The 27,760-nt window shown below is 36.8% G+C and overlaps 1 protein-coding gene across 4 annotated transcripts in view; it reads right to left on the minus strand.

Moving 5' to 3' along the window:
- Positions 1 to 27,760, minus strand: part of FER (FER tyrosine kinase) — a 161,984-nt gene that overhangs the window by 89,068 nt on the left and 45,156 nt on the right. For all 4 annotated transcript variants that reach the window (XM_048292938.1, XM_048292939.1, XM_048292937.1 and 1 more), the window contains exons 7-10: positions 27,236 to 27,373; positions 26,274 to 26,393; positions 20,169 to 20,291; positions 16,582 to 16,771 (exon numbers count right to left, since the gene is read on the minus strand). In XM_048292938.1, the coding sequence (XP_048148895.1) occupies positions 16,582 to 16,771; positions 20,169 to 20,291; positions 26,274 to 26,393; positions 27,236 to 27,373 (571 nt within the window). The remainder of the gene's footprint in view (positions 1 to 16,581; positions 16,772 to 20,168; positions 20,292 to 26,273; positions 26,394 to 27,235; positions 27,374 to 27,760) is intronic.

Here is a 27,760-nt window from a genome sequence, read left to right on the forward strand (position 1 = left end):
GTACAAAGCAAAAGGACAATTTGCATTAAGAAAAACTCCAGTTAGATACTGTAAAAAGCCAAAAACCTCACAGCGATGACAGTGATCAAATACTGAAGGAGGTTTCCCAGAGGGACTTCCATTACTGGAGTTGTTAGAACCTCAACATGTATAAAGCATCTTGCAGCCTGATATAACATGAGAGATGGCCCTGCTCTGAGCAAGAAGCGGGACCAGATGCACCCCCTGAGATGTTTTCCAATTTAAATTATTCTGTAGTTCTAAGGCATTTGGGAAGCAGGTGCACATCAATTTACAGAGTGATGTAATGGTTTCTGCTCTCTTTCTTCTTTTCCTGAAAATTTCTAGCATGTTTTGTTGTCTTGATCACTTCTAGTGACCTGGTATCTTCAGGAACATTTAGATTTTGAGTGGTAACTCTGAAGTCATTACTGGTATATGTGAAATCAGGCAGTGTTACTACGGGCTGGGCTGCAGGAGTAACACAATATGATGTTAGTTTTAGAAGTTTTTAAAAGGTTGTTAGAAAGAATATGTGCAATTTGTAACAAGTTCAGGAATTTACTCAACTTACTATCAAAAAATATTTTTCTTTCAAAATGAAGTTCCTTTTTTCTCTTATGATTACTTTTACGCATTTCTTTCCTTATACACCAGATCTTGAAGTTATAACAGAGCCTAGAAAGTAATTTTTTTTTTCCAGGAAAACAGCAGTAAAGAAAAAGTACTAAGCAAGAGATTGGTGAAATCTTTGGAGACAAAAACCTGAAAAATCTTTCTCAGATTTTACTTAGGAAAGGTTCGGATGTCAGCAAACACTGTGTAAATAGATTAATTTTTAAAAAAGAATTATGAAAACTACAGTATGATTGACCCTTTGCTTTTTTTTTTAATCCCTATCTATCATAACAGAATGTATGGTTAAGTTGTCTGCTCTGTTTTCTCTCTTAATTAAGACTTTCAGAAGACTAATTTTTCAAGCTACATATGATATGTCAGGGAAATGTCAACTTCATCTTTTAAATAATTAGCAAATTTTTGAAACACACGCACATGTATTAAAGGTCTTAACAGAAGTTGAGCACCTCTTAATGGGTGTTAGCAATAATGTTTCCAGAAACATTATTGTACCTTTTTACTCTTACACACCCAACAGTTTTTTATTTTTAAGATGATACTTTGATTTCACCAAATTATCATCAAGAATGTCAGCAGTTCTCTAGAGAAAAAGATGACTACATGTACCTCTACACCTAAGCTGAGGCACTGAGATCTTGTATAAAAACTGTTTTTGTGGAAGGAAGAAGTAGCCAGACAAAGGCTTTTGCAGTCCAGATAGGTCCCTGAAATTAAGTATTCCTTCTCTGCTTAATGTATCTCTACACCACTAAATCCTAAGACACCTCCATTCATGGATCACATAACGATGCCAAGTAAACGACATCTGATTTCAATAAAGGCAATTTAACAAACGAATTAAGACTTTGGAAAGCTTACAGACAAATATAGAAAAAATAAATACTTTTCAAAAATTAAGTTTAAATGCTATTACCTTATTATTATTTACTTTGGAAATATGTAACAGGGAAAATTAAGACCTCTATCCTTCAAAAACCTGAGGCTGGTGTACATTTTCAGATATGAACTGTTATTAATCAGCAATGCCATTATTAACTAAATGTACAAAAAATTATGAATTCTCAAACTATTGTTTTACTTGTTTCACTTAATAAAAAATTATCAAATTTCAGTCTGTACAGCAATTGCTATCTATAAAAGGGAACTACTTTTTCATGGCATGGTCCTTCTCTTCCTTGGTTGCCATTGCCACATCACAGTAACAGATCTCCAAACATACCCACAACTTCTCTCTTGCTATAATTCTGTGTAAGCTCATGAAGATTCAATGGGAGAATATAAAACAGACTGCACTGAGTGCTTGTAGTTGTACTGCAGCACCTAATGTGCACAAAAGCTAGAAAGCCAACATCTTACATGCTCTGGCAGCTCATTACTCAAAAAACCAATAGCATGAAAAAAACCAATGGTATGATGAACTGGCTGCTGGTGAAGATCACCATCTGCCAGGACAACATTCAGGCTGTGCTGCTGCTGCTTCAAGAAAACCAAGAATCACAAGTCAAAAAGCAGTGAATAAACGTGCATCCACAAACCATTTCAATTTAAAAATTCTTAGGATCATTTTTGAATCAAATAGGCTAATTTTATTCTTTACCTTAATACTGCATATATCCAGTTGAAATAGTTTGAGGTTTTTATGACCCAAATTCTCAGAAAAACAGAGAAATGCAGTAATGCTGGAGATGCTGCCCCAGAGTTTTAACCAAGATCAACACTATAGCTGCCATTTGAAGTGGTAAAGTCTTTAATGTGAAATATATTTTAGAACTGGTTATATACATCTATGCACACACAGGCTAGTCTTGCCATCCCCCTTTCAAGTTTAAAAAAAAGCAAACAAAAAACCAAAAACAACAACAACAACAAAAAAAAACCAACCAAAACCTGAGCTAGAATGAAAATTGTTGCTAAGGTAATGGAAGAAATGGATTTTTTCTACATAGACGTGTTATGCAGCATTACTCCTATTTGGAAAACTGAATCTCTACTTAACTAGATTGTGACAAAACAGCAACTGAAAACATCAGTTTTCCTCCACTGCAAATGGGCACCACTGTAGAAAATAAATTCTATGTCCTGAAGTTTTCATACACTCATTTATTTGCAAAAAAAAAGTATAAAGGTAGAGAGTGGTTTTGGCACTTGTTAACAAATTACAGTATTCTGTAATGGCACTTCCTCAGTGTAATGGTGAAGTTCAGGAGTACAGTATTAGCTTCAGTTTTAAAAAAGCTTACATCAAACTTTTCAAACTGGTAAATATTACTTAAGGACTAATAGAACTTTGCACAACCACTGGCCTAACAAAAAGAACTATAGTCATCACTATATGGGCTGATAACAAAAAGCCACAGGTGAAGAACCCCTAGGCTACATTTCACATGAGGCATGAAAAATTTTCCAGTGCAAGTGCCTGAAGAACTAAGCTATGCATACAGTACTTGACACAATGAATTCAGCAGACTAAACAAATACAAACACAACATCCAGGACATTTTTACATCAGGATTCAGCCTGGTAAACAAAGTCTTGCAAAAAAATGTCCAAAATACCTTAATTACTAATGTTCTCTGCAACAGTCAGTAGCTGAAATAAGGAAGTGATGAAGATCACCCACAGCTACCACAAGCATGTTGGTGAATTCTCGAAGAGTAGCGTGCATGCCAAAGAATGCCATCTGGAACTGGAAATTGTCTTTACTAGCCACAAATTTAAAATAACAATAATAGGCTTGCCAGAAATCCATATATACTTACAGACCCTGCAGACTGAATAGCACAAACCATTCTCCTTTTCTCATTACTATAAAAACCTGTGTTGGTTATTTTAAAACTCTAAAACCCCCAGACAGGAAGCCAACACACATTTCAGCAGAGAACAAAACAAAAACTGTTCTCAATCTTTTATTCCAGATCTGCACAGGCAAAGCTCCTCTGGTCCCACTGAGTACAATGGCATCAGTATCTTGACAAAATATGATCTCATAAAGCAAATCTGTATAGCAGTTTGTAGGTAGGGGATTGTAAGTCAGCTAAGAGGAAAATTACAGCTATGAACTACAAGCAGGTGATTTATTTCTGCCACGGAGGCTAGTTAAAAGATGCTTGAGGATAGTACAGTGAATACAGAACTAAGGTAACAGGTCAGTGAGAAGGACAGTTTGGGGGGTTTCTTCCTAGAGATACTGAAAAAAAAATTTGCCTGACCTCAACTCAAGCAAAGGTTCCGTCCAAACCAGGATTTTCTAAGGAGAACTGCACCTCTTTAGAGGTTCAGCATTTTGTATCCAAAGAAGACATGGGAAGACAACTGAAGCAACTAACTGGATGCCATATCAACTGCATAAAGGGAACACTACAGTTATGGGAGCAAGTACTCTTCTGCATCAGCCAATGAAGCAGCTAACACTGCTTCCAAGTGTGCCAACTGGGGGTTAGTCAGCCCAAAATATATCTAAATGCAGTATTTATAAACATAGCATGAACTGACTATGGCATTTGTTAGTGACTACACTTAGTATACAGGTCAATTACTTTAATTAGAATGCACAACTCACTAACAGGACGAATGACAGTCTTTCCAGATCTCATTAAATATATTCAAACACTGTTGGATTTCGTTGGTTTTCAGCCACATTTACACTCAGTAATGCCACTCAAGATAAGTGCCTTACAAAGCTAGTGGTGGAGTCCAGATCTTAGGCATTTAAGTCCAAGAAAGTCTGGTTTCTGGAAGGGATTAGATATATTGAAGCCAGCTATATCCTGAACAGCTGTTGGGGAAGCAGTGGACAACAGCAACATGTGAAGAACAGAGAAAAAAACATCACTATATTGCATGACCTTGAAATCCACAACTAACCATAAATCCTCCTACGGTTCCCAAGACACCAAGAAGTAAATAACCGACAGCTGCGGGATCCGAGGCTGCAGGCAGGGAACTGCAACCCAGCTTCGGCAGAGGTCCATGCCAACCCACAGAAAACACTATTCACTAGGGTGACAGGGTGGGGAAACTCCCAATTTTCCCCCTAACTTCAAAGGAAGTTCTTAGAGGCCTGAGAAGAATCCAGTCTCCTCAGCCAACCACCCTGTCACTGTACCAGAGGGGCATTGTCTTTATGTTTGTCATCACGCTGCTCTGGCTTGTACGAGGTAGCATTTCTTCAGTTCTGCCCTCTACACACTGGCATGTACTAATCAAGATTCCTCTTATAATTCATTAACTGGCTCAAGTTGACTCACTGACTGGCTCTAATGAAGCCACCTGGTAAATGCTAAGTCAAGCAACAAGAAACAGCATTACATGTTATGTGATCAGGCAGGATGTGAAGCCTTTTTGTTCTTCCAATAAACAGTGTTATTAAATATAGACTGGTGATTGTAACCTGTTTGGAAAATCATATTGTGAGAGGATGCATCTGTTTTATCACAATAAAACAAAAGTTGCATGGAGTTAACCCTGAAGACCTTCAGTCAGATAGGACATGACAGGTTCTTAGGCAGATCCACATTTACATTGGATGTGTTAAACAATAAAACTGAACTGTTCATAACTGGAAAGAGTTTGCAGTATGCCTAGATTTGATCAGGTATTTCTGTCTGACAGCTGTTTGGCAGGGTAGTCAGAATATGATGTTTGCTTTTGGTTTTCACAGATACTTGTTTATGCGCAAAATCAGCCTGCATGTTAATAGATAAAATGAAAGACCAACTTTGTGACAGCTTGAGCACAACTTGAGCACCGTAACTGAGGTGGGCTTAATGAGTAATCTCTGCAGGGTGCCAAAACAACAAATATCTGCCAATTTAAACAACAGAACAACAAAAATGCAAACCCTCAAAATCGGCAGTGTTCAAATACTACTCTGAGTAAAGCCTATGGTCCACTGAAATCACGCATAGATCACAGCTACAAATCACAGACACAAAACAAGACTATTTTGAAAATACAGACATCAGGGAGGACAGACTCAGTGTGCAAGTCTCAGTAATGGTACCAAGTAAAAGATTTCAATCCTATTCAAGCTGAGGTTTTTAAATTTTACCTAGCATGATGAGCCAAAAAAAATAAGGCAGCACTTCCACAGAAATGCAAAAAGACTTTTATTAGTTCAGTCAACAGATTTTCTTTCTTATTTCAGTCATTACTTATTAAAAAGGGTCTGAACAAGCAAGCAGTGCTCCCTCAAAGTTTGTAAGTTGTACTTATTTAGCATGCTCAAGCTGCTTGTTAAAACAAAGACCAGTCTCCTATGTTACAGAAGAAACTCCTTCTGCACCCACCCCCCCCCCAAAAAAATCCCCAATAATTTCTATTTTATGGGTATAGTTATACATGATTCAATGCATCAACTTCTTAAAAGGTATGTTGAAGAAAATAACTGATGAAATACTAAGTCATGTTGGCTGAAAATCTTATTTTCCTCACTGTTTTTTATTATATATTATAAAGGTACATATTTCATTATCACACAGTTCCTGAGACACTTAATGCCAAGATGAAATTGCACATACAACTATCCACACAACCAGTGTTAATTTACATGTTATATATAAAAATCCCTACGGAGTGAACAGATGAAGTACTCAAAAGCGGCAGCACCTGAGGCAGACCAAAACCTTCCAATACACAGCCACAGCTTTGGATACTACTACAAAACACCCTGAGAAGAAAACAGCTGTATTTTTGTCAAAAAAGCTACTTCACTGGCCCATACAAAAATTACTGTAAGACCAATCATTCCTCCATTAATGGTACTTACATAGTTGTCACACATTACTGTGGCCTGGAGTTTGAATTGACAATCACTAAGTGAGTACAACTACACTGTAACAGGATCCTACTAGGTAGGAAATGTTCACAATTCCCACCTGCAGGTTTGTCTTTCCCCCCACCCCCTGTAGAGAAAACAACATCTCCCCTTTATGCTATAATAGCCAACACATTAACGTAAGAAAATTGAATTTATCTTAGATGCACTTAAACTTTTATTTTCCTTGAGGATGTAGGCTTCTCTTTCAGACTAACGAAATACAGGTTTACCTAAAAGGTTTTGTTTCTTTTAAACCCAGAAGTTACTTCTTTAACTTTTCTGGTTTTATAAACCAGAAGTTACTCCTTTTTTTGGTTGGTTGTTTCTAACTCAGAAGTTAATTTTAAACTTTTTTTTTTTAGAATTCTCCAAATACATCTCCCCTCACTTAAAAATCATACAAAAATCTGCATCCTCTCTCAGTAAAATCACCTATGGCCTGCTCAGTCACATCAGCTCCTTCTGTACTGCAACATTCACTATATTACACTGAGCTCAGTATAAACAATCACCAAGTTCAACTGCTCTAGAGAGCTAGCACAGAAGACAAAAATGTCAGGTTAACATGATATAGAAACTGTCAAGACTGTCAAGCATCTCATTTTAGTCCCCCCACCCCCAAACCAACATATTTGTGTTTTCATTTTTCTCTCTCCTACCAACAGTTCTTTGTTTTCATTCTTAAAGCAGTTGCTGAGTAAATGCCACAGATTTCCAGAGTGAGATAATTTCAGTTAGATATTGTGAGAGTCCTCATTGTTACAAAGTTTTGGTAAAACTAGGTAAACTTAATTTAAAGGGGAATGACAGAAGTTTGTATTACATATAAAGCCAAACGTTAAGTGATTTTATTTCATCTTAGTATTCAGAGCCAAGATCTGGAAATAAAACAAGTAATTCTAAGGTACAACAGAAAACAAAAATTCGCAGATATAGCTCAGGCTATATCACTTCTATACTGTATTTTACTTATCATACTATTTATGCTTTGATTTAGCACCCAATTTATGACAGTGGCAACATGTGTTGATAAAGTCGGAGCCACAATCTCACAGAGATAGTGTCTCATTAAATTATACTGGCAACTGCTCTGTCTCCAGCCTTTCCCCCTGGATGAGTCCTACATGACTATGTCATAGGCTTCTCCAATCCTACGTTTGGTCCTGTGTCCTGGACAGACTTTGGACCCACATGATAGCCTTGTCATCAGCACTGTCTCAGGCTGCTTTTCATTTTGCTCCTGACAGGACTCCTTAGTGCACTCTGAACCTGACTAAATGCTCTACTGCCTCTGGAGCTGCCAGAGTCTGGCTTTGCCACTCTATCCTTAATTTGGTTTCTTTCTTTTTTCTTTTTTTTTTAATTTTACTAATCTATACTCTAGCTTCTAGACACCACCAACTCTTGCTTTTTGCAGGAACTTGACAAAAAAATCAGATTTAAAAAATCATTTTGCTTGCAGAAAGACTTTGCAGTTAACTTCCAGAAAACAAATCTACTTTTGATCCACAAAATCCTACAGTGCCTTAAAAGTAAAGACTTTCAATCGTTTTCCAAGAAGGACAAATTTCCATGCATCTTGGCTGTGATACTCCAAGCTTTCTTTCTTCTCTAGGACGAGGACATTAGTTTCAGAAACTCATGGATATCTGCTATTATCTTCATACAAATACCTCTGCCTTTCTCCCATTACCCTAACAAAACAGCCAAATAAAAACTAAGTTTCTGATGATCTCTTTCTTTATCTCCCCTAAAAAGACATTGAGGTAAGGAATCCTGGAATTTTTTGACAAGGTTACAGTGACTACCGCTATCTCACACAGAACTTTAATTTTCCCTACCATTAAAGACTATTTTGAACAAGAGCCTCAGTGTCCATTGGAAAGGGGGCTTCACCTGTTTGAATAGTAATAACCAGTACTCTTTATGGCCTAGGTTATCCAAGACAACTACATGGGACTGGCAGACTTCAGTCACAGCTTCATGTCACAGGCAGGATACCTTAACCAATCTAAAAATGGCATTAGCGCTGATGTTCAGGCACCTGGATCCCAAACTGACCAGAAAAGTTTCATATCTATCTGACTGCTGGATGTTTAAAAAAAAAAGTAATATCTGAAACATACTATTTCACTTACCCCACTGTTAAAATCACCAACAGTAAAAAAATAAAAAATAAAAAGGAGAACAAATAAATAGGTCTGTAACTTAAAGACAGTGGTCTGAAAATTGGATTGCCTTCTGGTTTCTCACGTCTGCAGCAGGCGAGAACTTCTCCACACAGCAGAAAAAACCAGAAGCTAAGAATAAAATCATGCACTTCAATCTGGCAAAAAACTACACTAGATTAAAACCATAAATCATAATTCCAAGAATTATTTTATAGCATATTTTAGGAATTTTAGAAGCATAATACTTGCCTTTAAGGCCAATGGTATTTTTAATCAGCTACTTAAAAAGGAAGAGAGAAAAGCGGAGAGGTGATTTAAAGCAGCCAAATTCTATCACATTACTTCCTGTGTGTTGCCTAGAGGCTATGAGAAGTTAGCAATCACACTAATTTGGTGCCATCACTATGAAAAAGATTCAAGAAGGCAATGATGATGATTCTGGCAGAGAATTACTACTTTCCTCCCAGCACACAGAGAAACATATGCTGAATACCAGTATGTGATTTCTGTTTAAAAGAAAACTTCTGTGTGGAGCTTTCCTAATCCATAGAGAAGATTCTGACTGAAACAACAAATCCCGAGTGGGTATGCAGTTCTGCAACACTACTATGGTGAAGCCTGCCTCCTCAAGGAAGAAATGAAATGTCTTGAAATATTTTTGGCAGTTCAAGACAGGTCTATGAACTTATCTCAAGTACTTATAACTCTCCTTCATACGGAGAGGGTAAACTAATTCTGCACTTCAAATATTCTAAGAGTTCTGTTTCTGTGAATGATCCACATCCCTCAATTCCTCAAACATTTAGCTCACACTTCTAATATCACTTTTCCCCAAGACCAGCTTATTTCTCAACGTTTTTTGATAGATAATATGCTAACCTTAAGGAATATGTAAGTTCTGAGCCTTAATGTGTGAACTTAGTCCAGTCTTTTACTTCAGAAGTTTCTAGGCATGTTCACTGGCAAGAGGCTTGACAGCTCAACTGACCTCTCATCCTGTAAATTCCGGACCACTCAGTGGGACAAAGCATGACTGGTTTTATCTGTCTACTACCTTAGTATCTCCTTTTGTATTATTCTTCCTCTGATGTATATCCATCAGGCAGTTGGGATTTACAAAAAGAAGAAACAGAAGCAAGAACATATTCACTATGAGAGAAAGACGAATGGAATTCATCCTCCACACTTGCTAAAAGAATTTGACATTTGGGGCATTTTCAATCCATGTCAAATTCTGGCTGTATGCCAGAAACACAGGCCCCAGCCAGCAAGCCTGGAAAGTGGCCATAAGCAAAGATCACTTGGTTGAACTTCAGCTGTCCAGGCAACCATCAAATAAAACTGTTTATGTCCAAGTCTTTTACTAATAAATAGGCAAAATTTCTACAGCATGACTGCACTGGCAGCGTCTCCTCAGCAGAGACTAGAATAAAAGAAAGGGTAAGAATACAAATGCTGCACAGACTAACTCTGGCCCTGTTTCTATTGACAATAAAGTTAAAATCTTGCAATAACACAGTGGAAGTGTACAAGATTTATAAATATATAAACCAAGTAATTCTGAAGGGCTCCCCTACCATGCCCTAATACAATCCTAGTTTTATATAAATGTCATGAGCCTCAAATCAGTAGAGAATTACTTTCATGGACAGATAAGGGAGATGTTTGGTGATGCATTACAGACCATAGGAAAGCATAAATGTTTCTGTATCAGTAAGAAAAATGACAAATTTATCTCTATTGTAACACTTTCTGCTATTGCTGCAATGGCCTGTCACAGAAGGAAATCACTTCCTTGCATCTATTTCAAAATAAAGAACCTGCATAGTCTGAGAGAGCATAGGAAAAGGAACCCCCAAGAGTGCGGTAGTTCTCTCAGCAGATTACATTTCAGGACCTTATGATCCAACATCTAAAATGTATGCAACGAAACATCTTTAATCAAACAGCAAACTCCTGCAAAGCCTCTTTCATATCTATGCAACTGACAGTAAAAAAATCAAAACATACAAATTGATTAAATTTGCCAATTACTATTTTAGTGAGAGCTCTGAAAACATTCACTTCAAATCCAAACCTGCCGAAGAAGACCCTGACTATTGGTTTGTTGATCATACCATTTACAGCACCAAGTCTTGGATGCTAGAAAGAAAGGATGGAAAGGAAAAAATTCACATTAGGTAGACTAATTTACAAACAATGCAAGTAGCACTTTAGCTCTGTTTCATGCATTTAGGTTTTTCTTCTTTCCATAATGACTGAGAACTAATTTTTTTATTACCACAACTTTCACTAATAGCTGGCTTATCTTACTTTTAAAGCAATCACTAAGGATAACATCTCTGAAGCCTTTTAAAAAGGAATAACAAACAAAAAAAGCAATTAGATATGAGGTGAACTTCTTTTTTTTTTTTCCTTTCAAGTAATTATGCTACAACAGATAAAACCATTTTCTGCTGTGTACAGTTTTAAGCCTGGCACTCTACTGGCACAGAGGCATTACAGCATCCCAATGGCTGCACCACGGTGCTTCAGCTTGCTTCTGCCCTGTGTACCTCTCATGAGTTCATGCTAACAGATTTGGGTTATTCAGCCACAACTAGTCTTCTGGCACTGAGCTCCACCTGCTGACAAGTCTCTCAAGTGTTGCAGAGCTTGCACACCAGGTCTCAATTTTGTCAACCAGCTCCAGGAAAATGCTGCAGTACGCAAAATAAATCTACTTGAAACACTTTTATAGCGGGAACAGCACGTAATTTCAAACACATTCTTAAAAGTAATGGGTTTATGCCCTTATAAAATTTGCTTTTACCATGTAAGGAAAAAGGAGAAGACGTGGCACAGAGATTTCACTATATGATTACTAAACAAAATTAATTACTATTTTATATTAACTAAGTCTATTGCCTGGCTTAAGCCCTCCCTGAAGATTTCTGTAACAATTTCCAAGGCAATACTGATGCTGTAAGTTTAAAGCTTTACCATGAAATGCAAATCATCATAATTGTACATAATTACCTGAGTACATGTTTAGGTAGCACTGCAATATTCAAAAATCAATGATGTTTTTATTTCTAATCTGATCATCAGACATATAAAAGTTGTCCGAGCCATTTTGTTGCTGTTGTTTTCTTCATTTTAATTGCCATGGACTACTGCCATGCTTTGTTGACCATATTAACAGCAAAAATGTACCTCATGTACCTTAAGAAAAATGACAGGCTATACATCCACTCACTGAACACCTAAACATTTAAAAGTTAGCTCAAGTTGCTTCCAGTTACTGGTTAAATTTTATAAAGTGACATAATACATAACACTTTGGATACTACTATATTTTTGTCAAAATATATCTGTTTACAAGGAATAACAGGCTTTTTTTTTAATATCTAGCTCCATAATTTAAGTACAGAAGAAAATGTTAACTATGAATCTCTCATTAACATAGTGAATAGCGTAAATGCGTAACTCTAAGGGGCTCAAAGACAAGAGTTTAAACTTGTAGTACCTTCAGCATTATAATTATCTCTGTCTTGCATGGTAAGTCAGTAGAAAAGTATAACTGCTACTAACAAAAACACGTTTCATTCTTCCACATACAATGACAAAACTATTATATGCAACGTTCAGAAATAACAAAAAATAGTTTTGTTTCAGTCCTTGCTACGATACCCTGATACCCTGATTGAAAAAAGGAGAATCGTTCAGCAATTTCCTTTTTTTGCTAAAATGACTACCAAGACACAGCTAACGTTCTACAAAAAATATATTGACTTAAAGCAAAACATATTGAAGACACTAACAGAGTATGAAACCTCCTACAGTTAACAGAGGCAAAAAAGAACAAGGAAAATAAGTTAAAACACTCACATAACATTACACTGTCTATAAAAACATATCTAACAGCATTTCAGAATTTCACTCTTTGTTAGTATTCTATTATACAGTTATCTAATGTAAGAGAAGGGAAACAAAACAATTTGCAAACTATTCCACCATGAAATTGGCTCTATTTATATGATATAAATACTTAGGAGATACAAAACTTTACAAAATCACTTTGCATATCATCTTTTAAATTTTAAATTGCAAAACAAAAAAATTATCTGTGACTGAGGTCACGAAAATTTGCTTCGTAGGGATGTTGACAACACAAGACAACTATGATTTTGTAATTCTTAGGGAAAAAAAATTGTAAAACAAGCATTTACAATTAATTTCTGAAAAGCAATAAATAATCACATTCAGGTGTATCAGAGCAACATTTAGATGAACTGCTCCCAAATAAAGTAGAGAAACCTAAATGAATTTATAGCTGATGAAACAGTGATCCTCTTGAACAATACTGGTATGAGAGCCATCAGCAGCAAGAACATGTAGTTTCTGATCTTTTACAGGCCTATACTTTTAAAGAATTTCACTAAAAAAAAAAAAATCCCATTTTAAAAATCACCAGGATGTTTATTTACAGAAACAACCCATCAGAGTATTATTTTTTCATCTTGAGATACAGTCAAGACTGCCAAGTCAGGGCAATGCCAGACATGAGCACAGACTGGGAGAAAGAAGAACACATCAAGAGCAGCCCTGCAGAGAAGGACTTGGGGATGCTGGCAGACAAAAAGCTGCACGTGAGCCAACACTGTGCACTTGCAGCCCAAAGGGTCAACAACAGCCTGGGCTATGCCTAAAGCACCATGAGCAGCAGGACGATGGAGGTGACTTGCTCCCTCTACTCTGCCCCGTGAGATTCCGCCTTGAGAACTACACCCAGGTCTGGGGTCCTTAACACCAAAAAGAGAAGGAGCTGTTGGAACATGTCCAGAGGAAAGCCACTAAGTTGATCACAGGGCTGGAGCACCTCTCCTTTGACAACAGGCTGAGGGAGGAGTTGTTCACCCTGGAGAAAGGAAGATCTTCTCCAGGAAGATCCCACTGAATCCCTTAAGCACTTAAAGGAAGCTCATAAGAAAGATGGAGGGTGACTCTTTACACTGCCAGATAGTGATATGATAAGGGGAAACAGTCTTAGTCTAAAGAGGAGAGGTTCCAGCCCCTGAGCTGAGTCTTGCTCTGTGGGGAACAAAGCTCTGGCACGAGCTGTGAGAGACGAGACCGCCCCAGTACTGACAGTGACCACTCTACACCACCTTGATCCTCTCTGCTCCACTGCAGGGTTACAGCAGTGGTCCTTTCGTGCACAGAGACAACAGGCCTGACTACTTCTGGCTCACTGGAGTGACCAGCTGGGAAGAGGCTGTTTAAGAGCAAAATGCCCCAGAGTCTACACCTCTCAGCACTTCTACTGTGCGCTGTAGAAGTGCTGAGCAGATAGCCCAGGTGTAAGGCCTTATCCATCATCACAGGCATAGGATCATTTTATGATCACCCCTTCTCAGAAGGCAAGGCCAATACTGACACCATCAGGCATGTTTAGCTCCCGTCTTTTTTCCAAGCCCAAAAGCTGGTAGAATTCTTTACTGAGGTGCAGGAGCCCCTGCGGGTCCTAAGGGAAAAACCAGCATGAGCAGCAGGGTTAACCAGATCCAGTGCAGGCTGCAGTGGATCACAACCATTTCCTTCTGGGGCAATGTCTGCTGATCCCAAGGCAGCCTCAGTACCAAAGGCTGCATGTAAATGCTGTATTCTGTACACGTACATGAACTTGACTTAGCTGTGGAAATAAAGTTGCCTGCTTTCACAGTTAACCCTGTTTTCAGTCCCATCCAGTCTCCTGTGCAAGGCAAGGACTTCCACATCTAGGACCTGCAAAATAAGTCTGCATGTCCAAGAGTGGCTTAGCCCTTCTGGCAAGCTTTGCCTTGAAGAAGCAAGGGAAGTGGTAATTCTGCTCAATTTAAATTCTTCAGATGAAAGTTAACACATCACACTTCATGACAGATCTTCTCTGCAAGGTAGCTTGAATGATCAGCATTATTTTCATTAAAGGTGCAGACACTCTGAACTCTCAGATAACAGAGGCCAGATAGAACTACATAAACTAGAGTAAGTTACTTAAAGTACAAAATCCACGTAAAAAAATAATGCTAACATTATCACTGACATACAAATATATCCCTGATTTACTTTCACAAGCTGCCTTAACAGTAAATTTCACTTACTGGTTTAAAAAATAAAACAACAAAAACCCACATTATCCTCTCTTTCAGCTTACCTAACATCACTTAGTGCTTTATGTATTTCTGCCTCCTTTTGTACCAACTTCCTGTTCCCATTTTACCTTTTCCCTGAGAAGCTGACCAGACTAAGCCTCTCATAATTAGGCCCCTTTTGAAGTGCTCTCATGGCTTTTCTCTGCAACCTCACATTGGGTTGAAGTGGCAAGGTTTTGTAAAGGGGTGCATCCTGCTCTAGTGGAACGTGTTGAAAGGGGTTGGAACTAGGCAATCTTGAAGGTCCCTTCCAACCCACAACCATCCTATGGCTCTGTGCTGCCCCTTCCCCTGCCCTCCTGCAGAGGCCACCATGCCCTGAACACAGAACCAGCCACCCTGTGCCATCTGCCCTGGGGCACTTGTGGGCACATCGATGGCTGCACTGGACGTGATGAGACCTCACTCCTTGCAGGTGACACTGGAGGTGACACGGTGCTGGCAGTGATGGAGTTGTTTGTCTCTGTCCTCTTGGCCCTGTGTAGGCCTGCACTCAGCACACAGGATTATTTTCTCCTGCTCACTGAAACAGAGGTTTGGACACCAGAAAGCAGACTTCAGTAATCTTGAACTGAAGGGGAAGAGTACCATTCTTATGACTAGACTCATCATCTCAACTAAACCTAGCAGAAACTAATCCCTAGCACTGTTACAGGGCATAACATTAAATAACTAACAAGATAGCCTACCCCAAAAGCATTCCAAGCCTCCTAATCTTCTGCAATCATTATCCTGCTTCTTATTTTCTCTTTTTTCAACTTTTTGTACTTTTTAAACTTCCAGGTCACGACAAGCATACAAGCTTTGTAAAATAACGTTTTGTACCAGGGTAAATGACAACCACCTCATAGTGCCTTGTAAATATTAAACAGCAGTGGAAGCAAGAGAATGCTGACAATCAAGTGTAATTGTAGAATGGGAATCAAACGGTTCCACAAATAGACAGAGGAAGAAAAAAGCTTTCCTCTCACAAACAGCCATTTAATTACATTTCACAGAGCTATTGCCCCATGGGCCAAAAAGAATGCCAGGCTAAACCTCAAAGAAAAAAAATCACAAATATCTCCTACATGTCAAAACCAATCCACAAAGGCAAACACTACTGTTTGTCCCTTTAGTAAACAGGTACTGTTTGTTTGCTTTTTTATGTGGCCTACAAACTCTGCACATAGCTGCATACAACTGAGAAAAGGAAGTCACACAAAATATTAGCCACGTAAGGTACTTATTTAAATTACATGAGATCTCATTAGACCAAAAAAATTTCTTTTTAATTATTAAGAGCATGTAAACATTTAAAAATAAACTGCAAAGAAACCAATGTTCATTTCTGTTTAAGAAAAGAGTAATTACAGTACATAAAATTCATTTCCCAATTACATATACAGCAAATCCAAGAGCTTTTGCTGTTAACTTTCTATCTACAACTGTAGATGTGTTTCTTCAACACAGCCAAGGAAATTACCAACAGCTACTCAGTCAAATTTACTAAATCTATGTAAGGGTTAAGTCTTTTCATTATAAAAGAGTGTAATGAAAATCTAAGCATCAAGTGTAGAGAAGAACAATCAAGTCCCCAGACACAGATTGTTAGGAGTTATGGCCACTTAGAAATAAAAAGAAATCACGCAACTGAACTGCTCGTCCAAACAGCTCTCCAAAAATGCAAAGTGAAGTCCATTCACTTTAATCACTCCAGTGAGTATCTTGATACTCTGATCCTGGGTCTGAAGGACAATGGCAGGGCTACACAATTCAGTAAAACAGATGTAAAACTTACCATAGAGGTCACTGATCTGGCATCTTCTTCATAATTTACTACAGGTGGTGGTTCTTTCCCATCATTCTCTTGAACCTTTTGTTCCAGTAGTTCTTTCTGGGCTGCAAATTTTGCCTCAGAGCATCTTAATTGTTGGACTGTTTGCTTAAGTTCTTCAAGCGCTTGCTTTTGGCTCAGCAAGAGCACAATACTGCAAAGAAAAATAACAATTTAAAAATATACAAGATTCAAAATAGTTTCTTTGCTTCATAAAAGCTAGGGGAAAAAAGCATGATAATTCCTCAACATCATCATTTATTCAAAGGTAAGGCAATTCTAGAACATTTTCAAAGCAACAAGACAGTGCAAGCAAACACATTCTCTTCTCTCTATCAGGAAAACACCCATTCTCTTCTCTCTATCACAAAAATCCTGTTGTAATAAATATAGGTGAAACTCCTGCTTTTATCCACTTTTGACTTAATTTACAAACACTGGACTTCCTCCTCCTTTAGAGAATAAATAAATTTTACATAGTGATTTCCAGTGATGAGAAATTCACTCCAATCAGTGTAGTTGTTACAGTAATAATTTGCAATATTAAACTCACCTCACATCCAGTATAAATTCATATGGCATCACATCAGAGATATCTGTTTTTTCCCTCTGCTCCATAAGTATTTCTGGACTGTGCTATAACTGTCTTCTTATGAAGCTAAATAAATTCATCTTTATGAGGCGCTAAAAGCAACTTTTTGTCTTCTGCTTATTTTTATGGTTCTTCTATGAATACCACTCATACCCGTGAATACTCAAGACAGTCATGATTAAATCATATTGAAGGACAAGCACTTAGAGTATCTGCAGATACCCAGATGACTCTATTATCCCAAATAACTGCCAAAACCAAAGAGTGACAGAAGCTGCCTGAAAGACAGAATCACCCACAGTATAATACAGACACCCTTAAAACCAGTCGACCAGAGCCCAGTGACAATGTGGTCTATATGAGATGCAGAGTTCTCACAGCCTACAAAAACAGACGAAGGAGGTAAATGGACCAGAACTATGAAGAAGAAGAGGATAATATGAAGGAAAATCACAGTATTGTGTTGCTCTGTATCTTCAGGACAATCCCTGGAAGACAAGCCCTCCTGCAAGCCCTACTCTTGCAGGAAAAAAGAAAGGCAAATGTTGTTCATACAGGGATTGATCCTTCAGAAACTGATGCTCAGCCAAATAAGTATTTAAATGGGTTTCAAAGTAACAGGAGAACCACCTGTCATAAAATCCTCATTGGCAGGAAAACATGCAAATCATATCCATGTAGGTGAGCATTACACCAAGTCACTAATGGACAAAACTCTGCACCATCAGCCAAACGATCATTCATTCAAAAGGCGTAAGTGTGAGGTATGCAGACATGATTCCCAAATCTGAAACTGAGATTTGGCACAAGCCTGCACAGATTTAAAAGCATCAGAGAAGCAAATGAACAATTATCCTGATGTTATGCTCAAGATAATGTATTTTCATCTAGTCTCCTTTATGAGAGAAAAAGGACATCACCCTGTGAAAATAATAGGCTTCAACCATCAGCTAGGCTTTGGTGAATGCTGGCTAGAGTGATATCCCCAAACACGGAATGATTTCAACCTATTAGGACACAGTGATAACAAGACATATTCTGCTAGTGAAAAGCTAGTGTCTTTCCTGAAATGCGGCAAGATGGATTACAATCTAATTTGGCTTCCCAAATCCAACTTTTAATGCTTGCCACTCCAGTCATGCATGAGGAAATAGAATCTATAAAATTACTTGCCTGTGGCTTGCATGAGTACAAACTTTAAAGTCCTTGCTGCTAGCAATAGCTGCTAGCAATAGCTAGCAACCTCACAGAGTGACATCTTGTGTGAAGGATCCCTGGAGATCAGGGCAACATATAAGCAAGTGGTAAAAAGTTGAACTAAATCAAAACCCAAATATTCAATATGCTGTCATGTTGAGAGGGCAGATGGTATGCTTGACATACACACATATAAATAACATACAGTTAAAACATTTTCTGTGTTGAAGGTAATATCATCATTTGAAGATGGAAAAGGATATTAGTGCCAGGATAATAGCACCAAGACACTGCCAGAAGGCATGACCTTATGCAGTCACAATTAAACCCAGTGCAACGCTGGACAAGACCTTCTGTGGACAGTAAGTACAAGTTGAAACATCCATATCACTCTGCACTGCAGCTAAAAGGTGAAAACGGGATTTGTTGGAGGTAGGCATGAGCAATGACAAATGAACAAGGATGATTTCAGGGAAGCCTTCATCTTACAACTAGATATGTAAGCCAGATTCCCTGCCTTTTAGTAAGACAAACAGGTACTGGTGCAATTTGAAATGAAATAATCTCCTCAACACCACAAACATCTGCTAAAGGATCAGTCAGATAAGCCTCCACACAGTTAGAAATACAAGGATGGTCTGAACTATTTTGAGAGAGGTGTAACTGGTGACAAAACAATGCTGAGGGGGAAAAAATCAAATAACACCCCATCAAACTCAACTAGTTCAAATCCAGTTTATCCTTTAAGTAGCATACAGTAAGGAAGATAGCTCAAGAACAAAAAATTAGAAAACACACTGTGAGTGCATGTGGACTTAACCAAAGAAAGGACATGAAATATCTAAACAAAACAGAGATATCATACACATAAATAACATTCTGGACGCGAATTAAATACGATACAATGTTTCATGTGAGAAGGTTACTTCAACAAAGAGCTTCAAGACTTCTTCAGTCAATGAAGGATTACCTGAAGGACTTGCATTCCAATTCACTACTGCTACTGTAAATAAATACTGTAATATTTATTACCAAATTAGTAAGATTAAGACTGACTGCAATAAGAATCAGAAAATACCTCTACAGACAAAAGGTTTCTTTATCTGCTGTACTGACTTCAGTTTAGAAGAGTATGTGAATATTTTTTCTAACCAAAGGTAGAAGAAAAACCTGAAGACATTGCCCAAAAATGATTCTTTATAATAATGTTTTATTTATGGTGCACTACAACACTCATTAAGCCCTCACCTTTGGTATTTACTATGCAGTAGTACAGGATATGAGATTTACATTCTTTACATCTACACTTTTGTAAAGGAAATGCAAAGAAGAATGAACTTAACCTCACAAGTTCCAAACATGTTACTGAATAAGAACAAGTCGTGCACGACTCTGAAAGCCTTTCACAGAATTATACCTATACAAGGAATTCTGTCAAACAGAAAGGCAACTGAATTCACTCATCTTCTCAGATCAAGTTGAACTGAACTAATGAAAGGTCCAGCTCTTGAGCCATGCTGAAACGATGACAATTATATTAAACTCATGGAGCTGCTCAATTCTTCAATGGGTTTTGGTCTGCAGTGGGCAAGGGTTATTTTAGAGATGAGAAACTAATTTACTGTTGTTTTTCACAGTAATTGCTACACACAAAAGCAGAACAAGATTAGTGAAAGTTATTTCTTATTTAAGTTTTAAGAATTGCATTATAGACATTTCCCCCCCTCAAATGATTGTATTTCGAAATTTAATTTCAACTTACTCAGATTTCTTTTCACATGTCTTAGAGGACTCTTCTATTTTTTTCTCTAGTTCCAACACCAGTTCCTCTTTGCTCAAAAGGGTTTGCTGTGTCTGCATCAGTTCTTCTATTACTGTTTTTAACCTGTAAAATAGATTTCAGAAACCCAAGTTGTGAATGCATAAATTGCATAGATTTGGGAACATTGTAATCTTTTTCCTGAAGATGTAAAAGAGCTTTTTTTTTTTTTTTTTTTTTTTTTATCTCACTCAGCGCTTGGTGATAATTTTTTTCTTTTTTTGTGTGGATATACCTTTACATTGGGAATCTGCATTATTACAGATTCCATACTAGCCTCTGTATACAAACAAGGTTACAGAATGATCTGCTGCCTGCAGGTTCTCCTATCAAGAAGTATTTTTTCCAAAAATACATGATGAGTTCTGTGAATTAATGCCTTCCTAATATATTGCTAAATTATGAGATGCTTTAAGAAAGACAAAAGCCTTCCAACTCCTAAAGCATGCGTTAAATAAATACCCAGAATCAGTAGCTGGGTTGTATTTACTTCTAGAAATAGCAAAAATACAAATGATCACTTTCTGTTGTAATAGTGATTACATCTTGATTCACAATTATCCTTTTTATGTTACAATCTCTGGCAATGGTTAATTCAAAGTAAAGATAAAACTGTACAAAAACACTCAATACTAACAGAGAAGGGGTTATTACACTTTAAAACCATTACTGACACTTTGTAATTATCCTGGTAAATATTCCAGTAACAAAAAAAAAAAATCAGTGAATATACAACAACATTTACATTCTGAACAATGCATGTAAATGTCTTACATAATGATGACTTCTAAAATGCATATCAATGTTGACTTCAATAAATTGTTAAGTCAGAACAATCTCTTAAAAATAAATAAGCATGTACATTTTGTTTCCTTCTTGGTATTTATCTATGCATCTTTGACTATCTTACTTTATTTCCCCTGTACTTTCAAGCCCAATTTCAATAAAATTACTGAAGTAAAGAGTGGAACACAAGCAAAATACATGTAGTAATTACCACTGCAAAGATCTATGGACCAAAACCATTCCAGACCAGGGAGTGGCACACCCAACTCTCTAAATATCTAGGAGGCACATTCCACATGGCCATACATACCAAATTGAATTACTTGATTCTAAACACTGAATCAGTCCTCTCCTTCCAATGCATTTTATACAATGTTGATTATATATGATCTGTACTCAGTCATACGTTTTATTCTAGGAGACTTAAATTACTTTAAAAAGCCAGAGAGTGAATGACCAAAATTTATTTCCCAAAAGACAAACCTTCCACATGTGTTTGAGATAAGATAAATACTTAAAACATTTCCCTCAAAGTAACATCCTCACAGCTCCGCTTTTCATAGATATTTTTATTAGTTTTAGGCTATCAAAATCTGTATTGCTGAACTTCTCTGTGTTTTCTTACACTGGGTCTCCAACTTATTGCCAACTAATGTTTTTTATTTCAATATCTTGCTAAAGAAAGTAATTAACAATTTTTAACTGCTTTTTGATCAGCTTTCTAAATAAAATTTTAATCTACATTGTTTTTGCTTAACAACTGATTTACAAGAAGCAGATGTTTTATCTAATGATCTTACATCAATAGTCATGAAATTAAAACCTAATTAATAAGACTGTTCATCACTGGAAGGGAAGAGTATATACATGCAGATCCAATATCTTCCTTATTTCACCACTTTAAAAATATTAGATTTTATATTTTATATTGCAGCATCAGATCAAAATATTAAGTTGATGTAGTTCTTCCTGAAACTTCTGAGATACTTCAGGACATTTTTATTTATCTTAGAGAAAAGAAAAAAAAGCTATCATATACACCAAACTCACTTGCCTCCTTCTACTCAAAATCTATTTTTTGTTTAAACAATAACTTTTACTCAAACTGGCAACAGCTGACTAGCTGCATCTGTCTTGTATCATCTTGGCTGAGGTCTGCCAAAGGAATTTTCTTGGGGTGTCGTATTTGCCTTCTGGATACAGTCAGTTTACAAAAGGGTTTCTATTACTAACCAATTGATCACTAACCACACAATACCCCTACCTGGAAAGCTTCCTTTTGTATTTCTTTAGTTATAAGCTCCATTCTGCTGCATCTATCAGTTAAAATAAATCCTTGATCTTACAGAACTTGTATTTCAGAATAATTGGATATGAATATGCTCTCAGCTTTTAATGCATATCTCTTCAAAGCGTAAACTTTTATTCTGCTATACTTTTCAGAATTTCTCAGTAGTATTCAGTGACATTTATTAATATTTATCGGAAGACACCTTAACTCATTCCTTAGAAAGGTTAGCTGGTCAACACTGACTTTTAACTAACTCCTATTGTCAAAACTTTATTCATAAATATAAGTTTACCTTAAAATGTAAAAGCCAGTTTTCTCATCACACTCCCTTAAAAAATACTTTATTAAAACCATTAAACAGTTATGATGCAAAACTGTCATTCTTCCATTGCATACTCAATAAAACAGCTGATTCAACCAAATATTATTGATTACAAATCAATATATGTTTCTGAATGTTTTAAATGTTTGTGAAATAAATCCACCATGTGCACTTATTTTATTTGGTAGATACTGAAGGTAGTTCTCCTCTGCAGAAACATAATGACATAGCATTTTAAAGCTCTAAGGTCACACTTTCAATACTAAAGATCAAAAGTCAAATTTCTATTGTTTCATCATGTACAGAACTGATTTTTTAAAAAGTCATCAACTACGGATAAATATGTAGTACACTTCTCTTACTTGCAAATTTCTAGTCATACAGAGTTAATGCAGTGGAGGCTTTTTGGCTGCACTGGCTTTAAGGCAAGACTGTAATAACATACCTAAAACACAGTTTACAAGGTCTATGAGTAACAACAGATACAGAGAACTGCAACAAAAAATAAAGGGTTCTCACCTGCATTAAAAAGCAGAAGGATAAACAGGATAAGACTAAACACTTTTTATAGTCCCACGGGACAGTGAACCTTCATAAATAATCTGCACTGCCTAATATGATCTTAATAATCCAAATAAGAGTTTGAAAAGTGACAAAGAATGCTGATCACACAATGTTACTTGAGGTAGGAGGAAGGCTCTGAATGTAAGGCATGCAAAAGGGATTATTATGGACTCTATGACACACTATACCTGGGCTGTCATTTCAACACATATGGAAATAGGCAAATATACAGTAAGGAGAAAATAATCCAAAGCCTTATGTGGAGAATGGAGCATGGTTCTAAAATGACCATTACCACTCAAAAATGAAATCTTGGAGATACAGTAGATGATTCCCTGAAAACCCTGGCTTGATGAGCTGCTGGGGTCAGAAAGTCAAATTGAATGATTCTCTAGGATTTGTTAAAACCAAAGCAAAGTAAGAACACAGGAAACTTTTGAAGGCCTCTCTCTAAATTATGTATCTGGATTACCTGTAAAAGTCTAGTCATTAATCTCAAAACCAATATAGTAACCTTGAAAACATTTAAATAAAGACTACAAGATAACTAAAGGATGAGCAAGCTTTGCGAAAGGACAGACTAAAGCTAAAAGAACACTCTGAAATAGAGATCACAGAACAGAAGGTGAACAGAAATTTATATTATCATAGGCAGAAAGGAATAGATTGTTCCTATTCTCTTCCAAAACAAAAGCTTAAGAGACATAAAATGAAAAAAGGTATCAGCAGGTTCACAAAATAGGAAGCTAATTTCTGGAATTCCTTGACCAAAAATTCTATGGACAACAGATACTTTTACACACTGAACATGACTGAAGAAGGTCTGACCTAATACAGTTTAACTGTTTTTCTCAGAGTCCTAAATCTATACCAGAAAGTGAACACCTTAAAGACAGCAACTTAATAGAGATACCTGATTCCTGTTCCAGAAATAATGCCACACCATAAAATTTCTCACCCAAATTCACGAAACAATTTCAAGTGGATGAATGTAAGATTTGCAAGAGAACACAATGAAAATTGTACTGAAAATGTATATATGTAGGCAAATATACAGACATAGCATTTATAACACAATTATACATTTCATCAGAAATGTTTATCAGAAAAGCAACATTTCATCTCTTTTACCTGGATATGTTGCTGTCTCATTTCTAAACAGTGGGATACAAAAGGCAAGCCAAACAAGAACTTACCTTTTTGAGCTATGGAAGGCAGAATCTTAGAAAAATTGTAATATTCTATTGAAAAGGGAGGTTCAATATTAATATATTTCTTGTTACTGTGCTGAAGCACATCAAGATGTACAACATCTACAGAGTTGTAGGCAGGAATAATCTCAATACAGTAATGATGCAGAACATATTAAAAAGAGAAACGTTTAAAGGAACAGGGTGGGCTTAACCATCATGGGATCCTTTCATAAGATAAAGCTGCTTTATGACTAAGGAGGCAAATCCTTCATATTAAAAAAATTATTTCAATACTTATCAAAGGAATAGATTTACGAAAAGTAATCAAATTATACAGGAAAGAGAGGATGATTAACAACCTTAAAAAGGAATTAATAAAATCCAGAGTTTCTCTCATGTTGAGAAAACACAGGGATTAGAGTAACCTGCAGAAGACACTGCAATACATTTACATTTGAAATACCTCAGTTTGATTTTGATTTTCAGAAAAACTTACAAGAAATAAGGATCATAGTTTGATTAAACAAATGAAACTAAAAAAAACACAAAACCAAATGTAAAACCTCCCACATTACCACAATATACCTGTTGTAGTGCTAGGTTTAGTTTAGCAAGCTACAGCTTTCCTGAGAGCTCAGGGGGGCTGCTTAGGGCAGTGTGACCACTGTCACCCTCCCGTAGCCCATTTTGGACGGCTCCGCAGTTTTGCTCTGGCTACCTATCAGCTCTACAACACAGTGACGGCGAAGGAGGCGAGAAGGGTCTCTCCATGAGGGTTTAAGAGGACCTTTAATGGTTACATCTTGTCCCAGCGATCCCCAGAGGCACAGAGACCTCGTGATCTGGGTGCAGGGAGGATTTCAGGGGCTCATGGGCAGAGTTGGGGTACAGGAACCGATAGGGAGAACCCGAGGGACTGGCCAAGGCTAGGGGCAATGGAAAGCGGGCGGCGGGGAACAATATGGGATTGGAAAAGCAGTGGGTAAACAATTCACCACATATATCACTGATATCTTATTTGCATCAGTTATACTTTCTAAGGGGAAAATACTTCAAATAAATCAAATACGAACTGAAATACAATAGACACAGCAAAAACACCATCAACCAATGAAATTCTGAATTTCCCATATTTAAGGCATGATTAATAGTTGCAATCTCACAAGTGACCACGCAGGACCATTTTATGTCAAAAGTTGAGGCTGATAATATACGCACATAATAATCTCCGCAGTCGATTCATTCCCCATAACAAATGATTAAAGGTGAACTTGGCAAAAGTAATGAAAATATTTAACTAGCCAATATATTAACAAAACACAGAGAGGCAGTTCATCACCCTGAATAGCTAAAAGCTCTGTGAAATGCTATACAACAACTACATCTGTGTTACTAAGTTAATATATTCTAAAGGTTACAATAATGAATAAGAATCTCCTTTGCAAAACAAAAGGAAACACTTAAAAAACAAGAGAAAAATAAATTCATGAAAATTTTCTACATGGTGATTTAAATCACTGACCACAAAATTCTACTCAGTGGTTTCATCAAAATATTTTGCTATTTTTCCTAGAGCAGTGAATGAGAAACACTTTTGGGAAAATGAACCAGCATGGTCCCAAGGAGGACCCATGGTAGATTTGGGGCGTTGTATTAAATGGCACAGAGAGGAACACACATCAAAAATGATGCCAAGTTTTTGGGGAGACTAAGGAGAAGGTTTTTGTGCAAAGAACGATAGAACCAGCATGGGTAAGCGTCTGTTGCCTGTAAATACTACATTTAGAAATTGGATCTTAAAAAGGGGACACAGCCATGCAAGGATCTGAGTGAGCGTAGATATAACATAAAACAGCATTTCTGAAGGATGAAAGATTTTCAAAGAGACTTACATGACTTGCAAACTTTCTGCTGTTAAATTATTCCACATGATCTCATTAGCTTGAAGGTTTTCATTTTCTTCTAGTAAAGATGTATCAAACTCTATTTCTTGTTCAATGACTTCTGATGACCTAATTTAGTAAATAATTGTTATCATTTCCAAATCAACATGTATCTTTGAGTAGATAATAGAGCAAATCATTAGGTTTTGAAATATTTTATTAACTGTAGTTAAAATTACGTATGAAATAAAAGGATAGATAGCAATTGGATATATATTCTTTTTCCTTTGAACAAAGAACATAATTCTAAAATCTCATGAGATAGTAAAACGCACTACAATTCTTTGAATCAAGTTCAAAGCACAATAAAGGCTCTCAAAAACTACCAATGTGAATGGGTGACTCTTACCTGCTTCCACTCATAAACCTGCACGAGACGACCATCAATTCACACGTAACAACAACAAAAAGATAATGCAAGAAGTCTTAGGAATATTTCTTCATATACTGATATAGAGTAATAGCTCAATAAATGGGAAAGACACTCTACTTTTTAAGTAAAAACTTTCTTGCATTATCTGCATGCTCTGAAGTCTCAACCTGCAATAACTGCAGAGTACAAAGGTACCTAGAGTTGATTTTAAACTAGAACAAGTTTAGCCCAGAATGCAAATTGCATCTAAATAAACAGTAAATTAGCTGGGTCTAGACTGTAATGTGTAGTCTGCTATCAGTACCAAAGTTATGGCTCTTCTCATGTAACTGGAAATTTGTTTTTCTAGAGCTAGCCAAGCAGACCGTTCAGCCAGCTTTCTGTGCGTGCAAGTAGAATAATTTTCAAATTAGGATAAAATTTTACAAGTAACAATGTAAAAGGAACCAAAGAGAAGCAAATTCCTCTGAACACTTAAGCAGAGTTGCAGTTTAATGTAGGGTTTTCCCAAGAAGAAACATGAGATGAAAATGCTCACCTGTGAGTATCTATGAAGTCATTATACTCAGAGTTAGGGTCTATCTGTTCCACCGAGGTCTGGATCTCTTTATGGACATTCACAATCTCTTCTGTTACAAGACTGGTGATCTCGCTATACTCATCCAAGATCCCTTTTCTAGAGAGGAAAAAAAATTCTAGTGTATAACATGGCACTGAAGGCATAGATGACACTGAAGGTGCTTCAGATTTTCAATTTGCTGTTTCTACAAACTCTTGTTGCAACTGGCTAAAAAGGGAAAAATAAGACAATATATTATTCAAAGAAACAATGCATCACCTGTGGCCTTCTCTCTAAAGCCTTAGGCTGGTTACGAGTCTCTTAAGACCGTGCTCCTTCTGCTGATTTTAGTGCAGCTACACACTGCATAGCTAAACAAAAACTGGAGAGATTACAAGGAAAGGCAATGTATAGAGTTCAGTGATGATGCTCTTCTTCACACAGGACTTGCCATGCTTTCTATAACCCACACCAAAGATTTTCATGTTTCATGACAAAATACAT

Source organism: Corvus hawaiiensis, chromosome Z (genome assembly GCF_020740725.1).
Source record: "Corvus hawaiiensis isolate bCorHaw1 chromosome Z, bCorHaw1.pri.cur, whole genome shotgun sequence".
In the NCBI taxonomy this organism is placed as follows: Eukaryota; Metazoa; Chordata; class Aves; order Passeriformes; family Corvidae; genus Corvus; species Corvus hawaiiensis.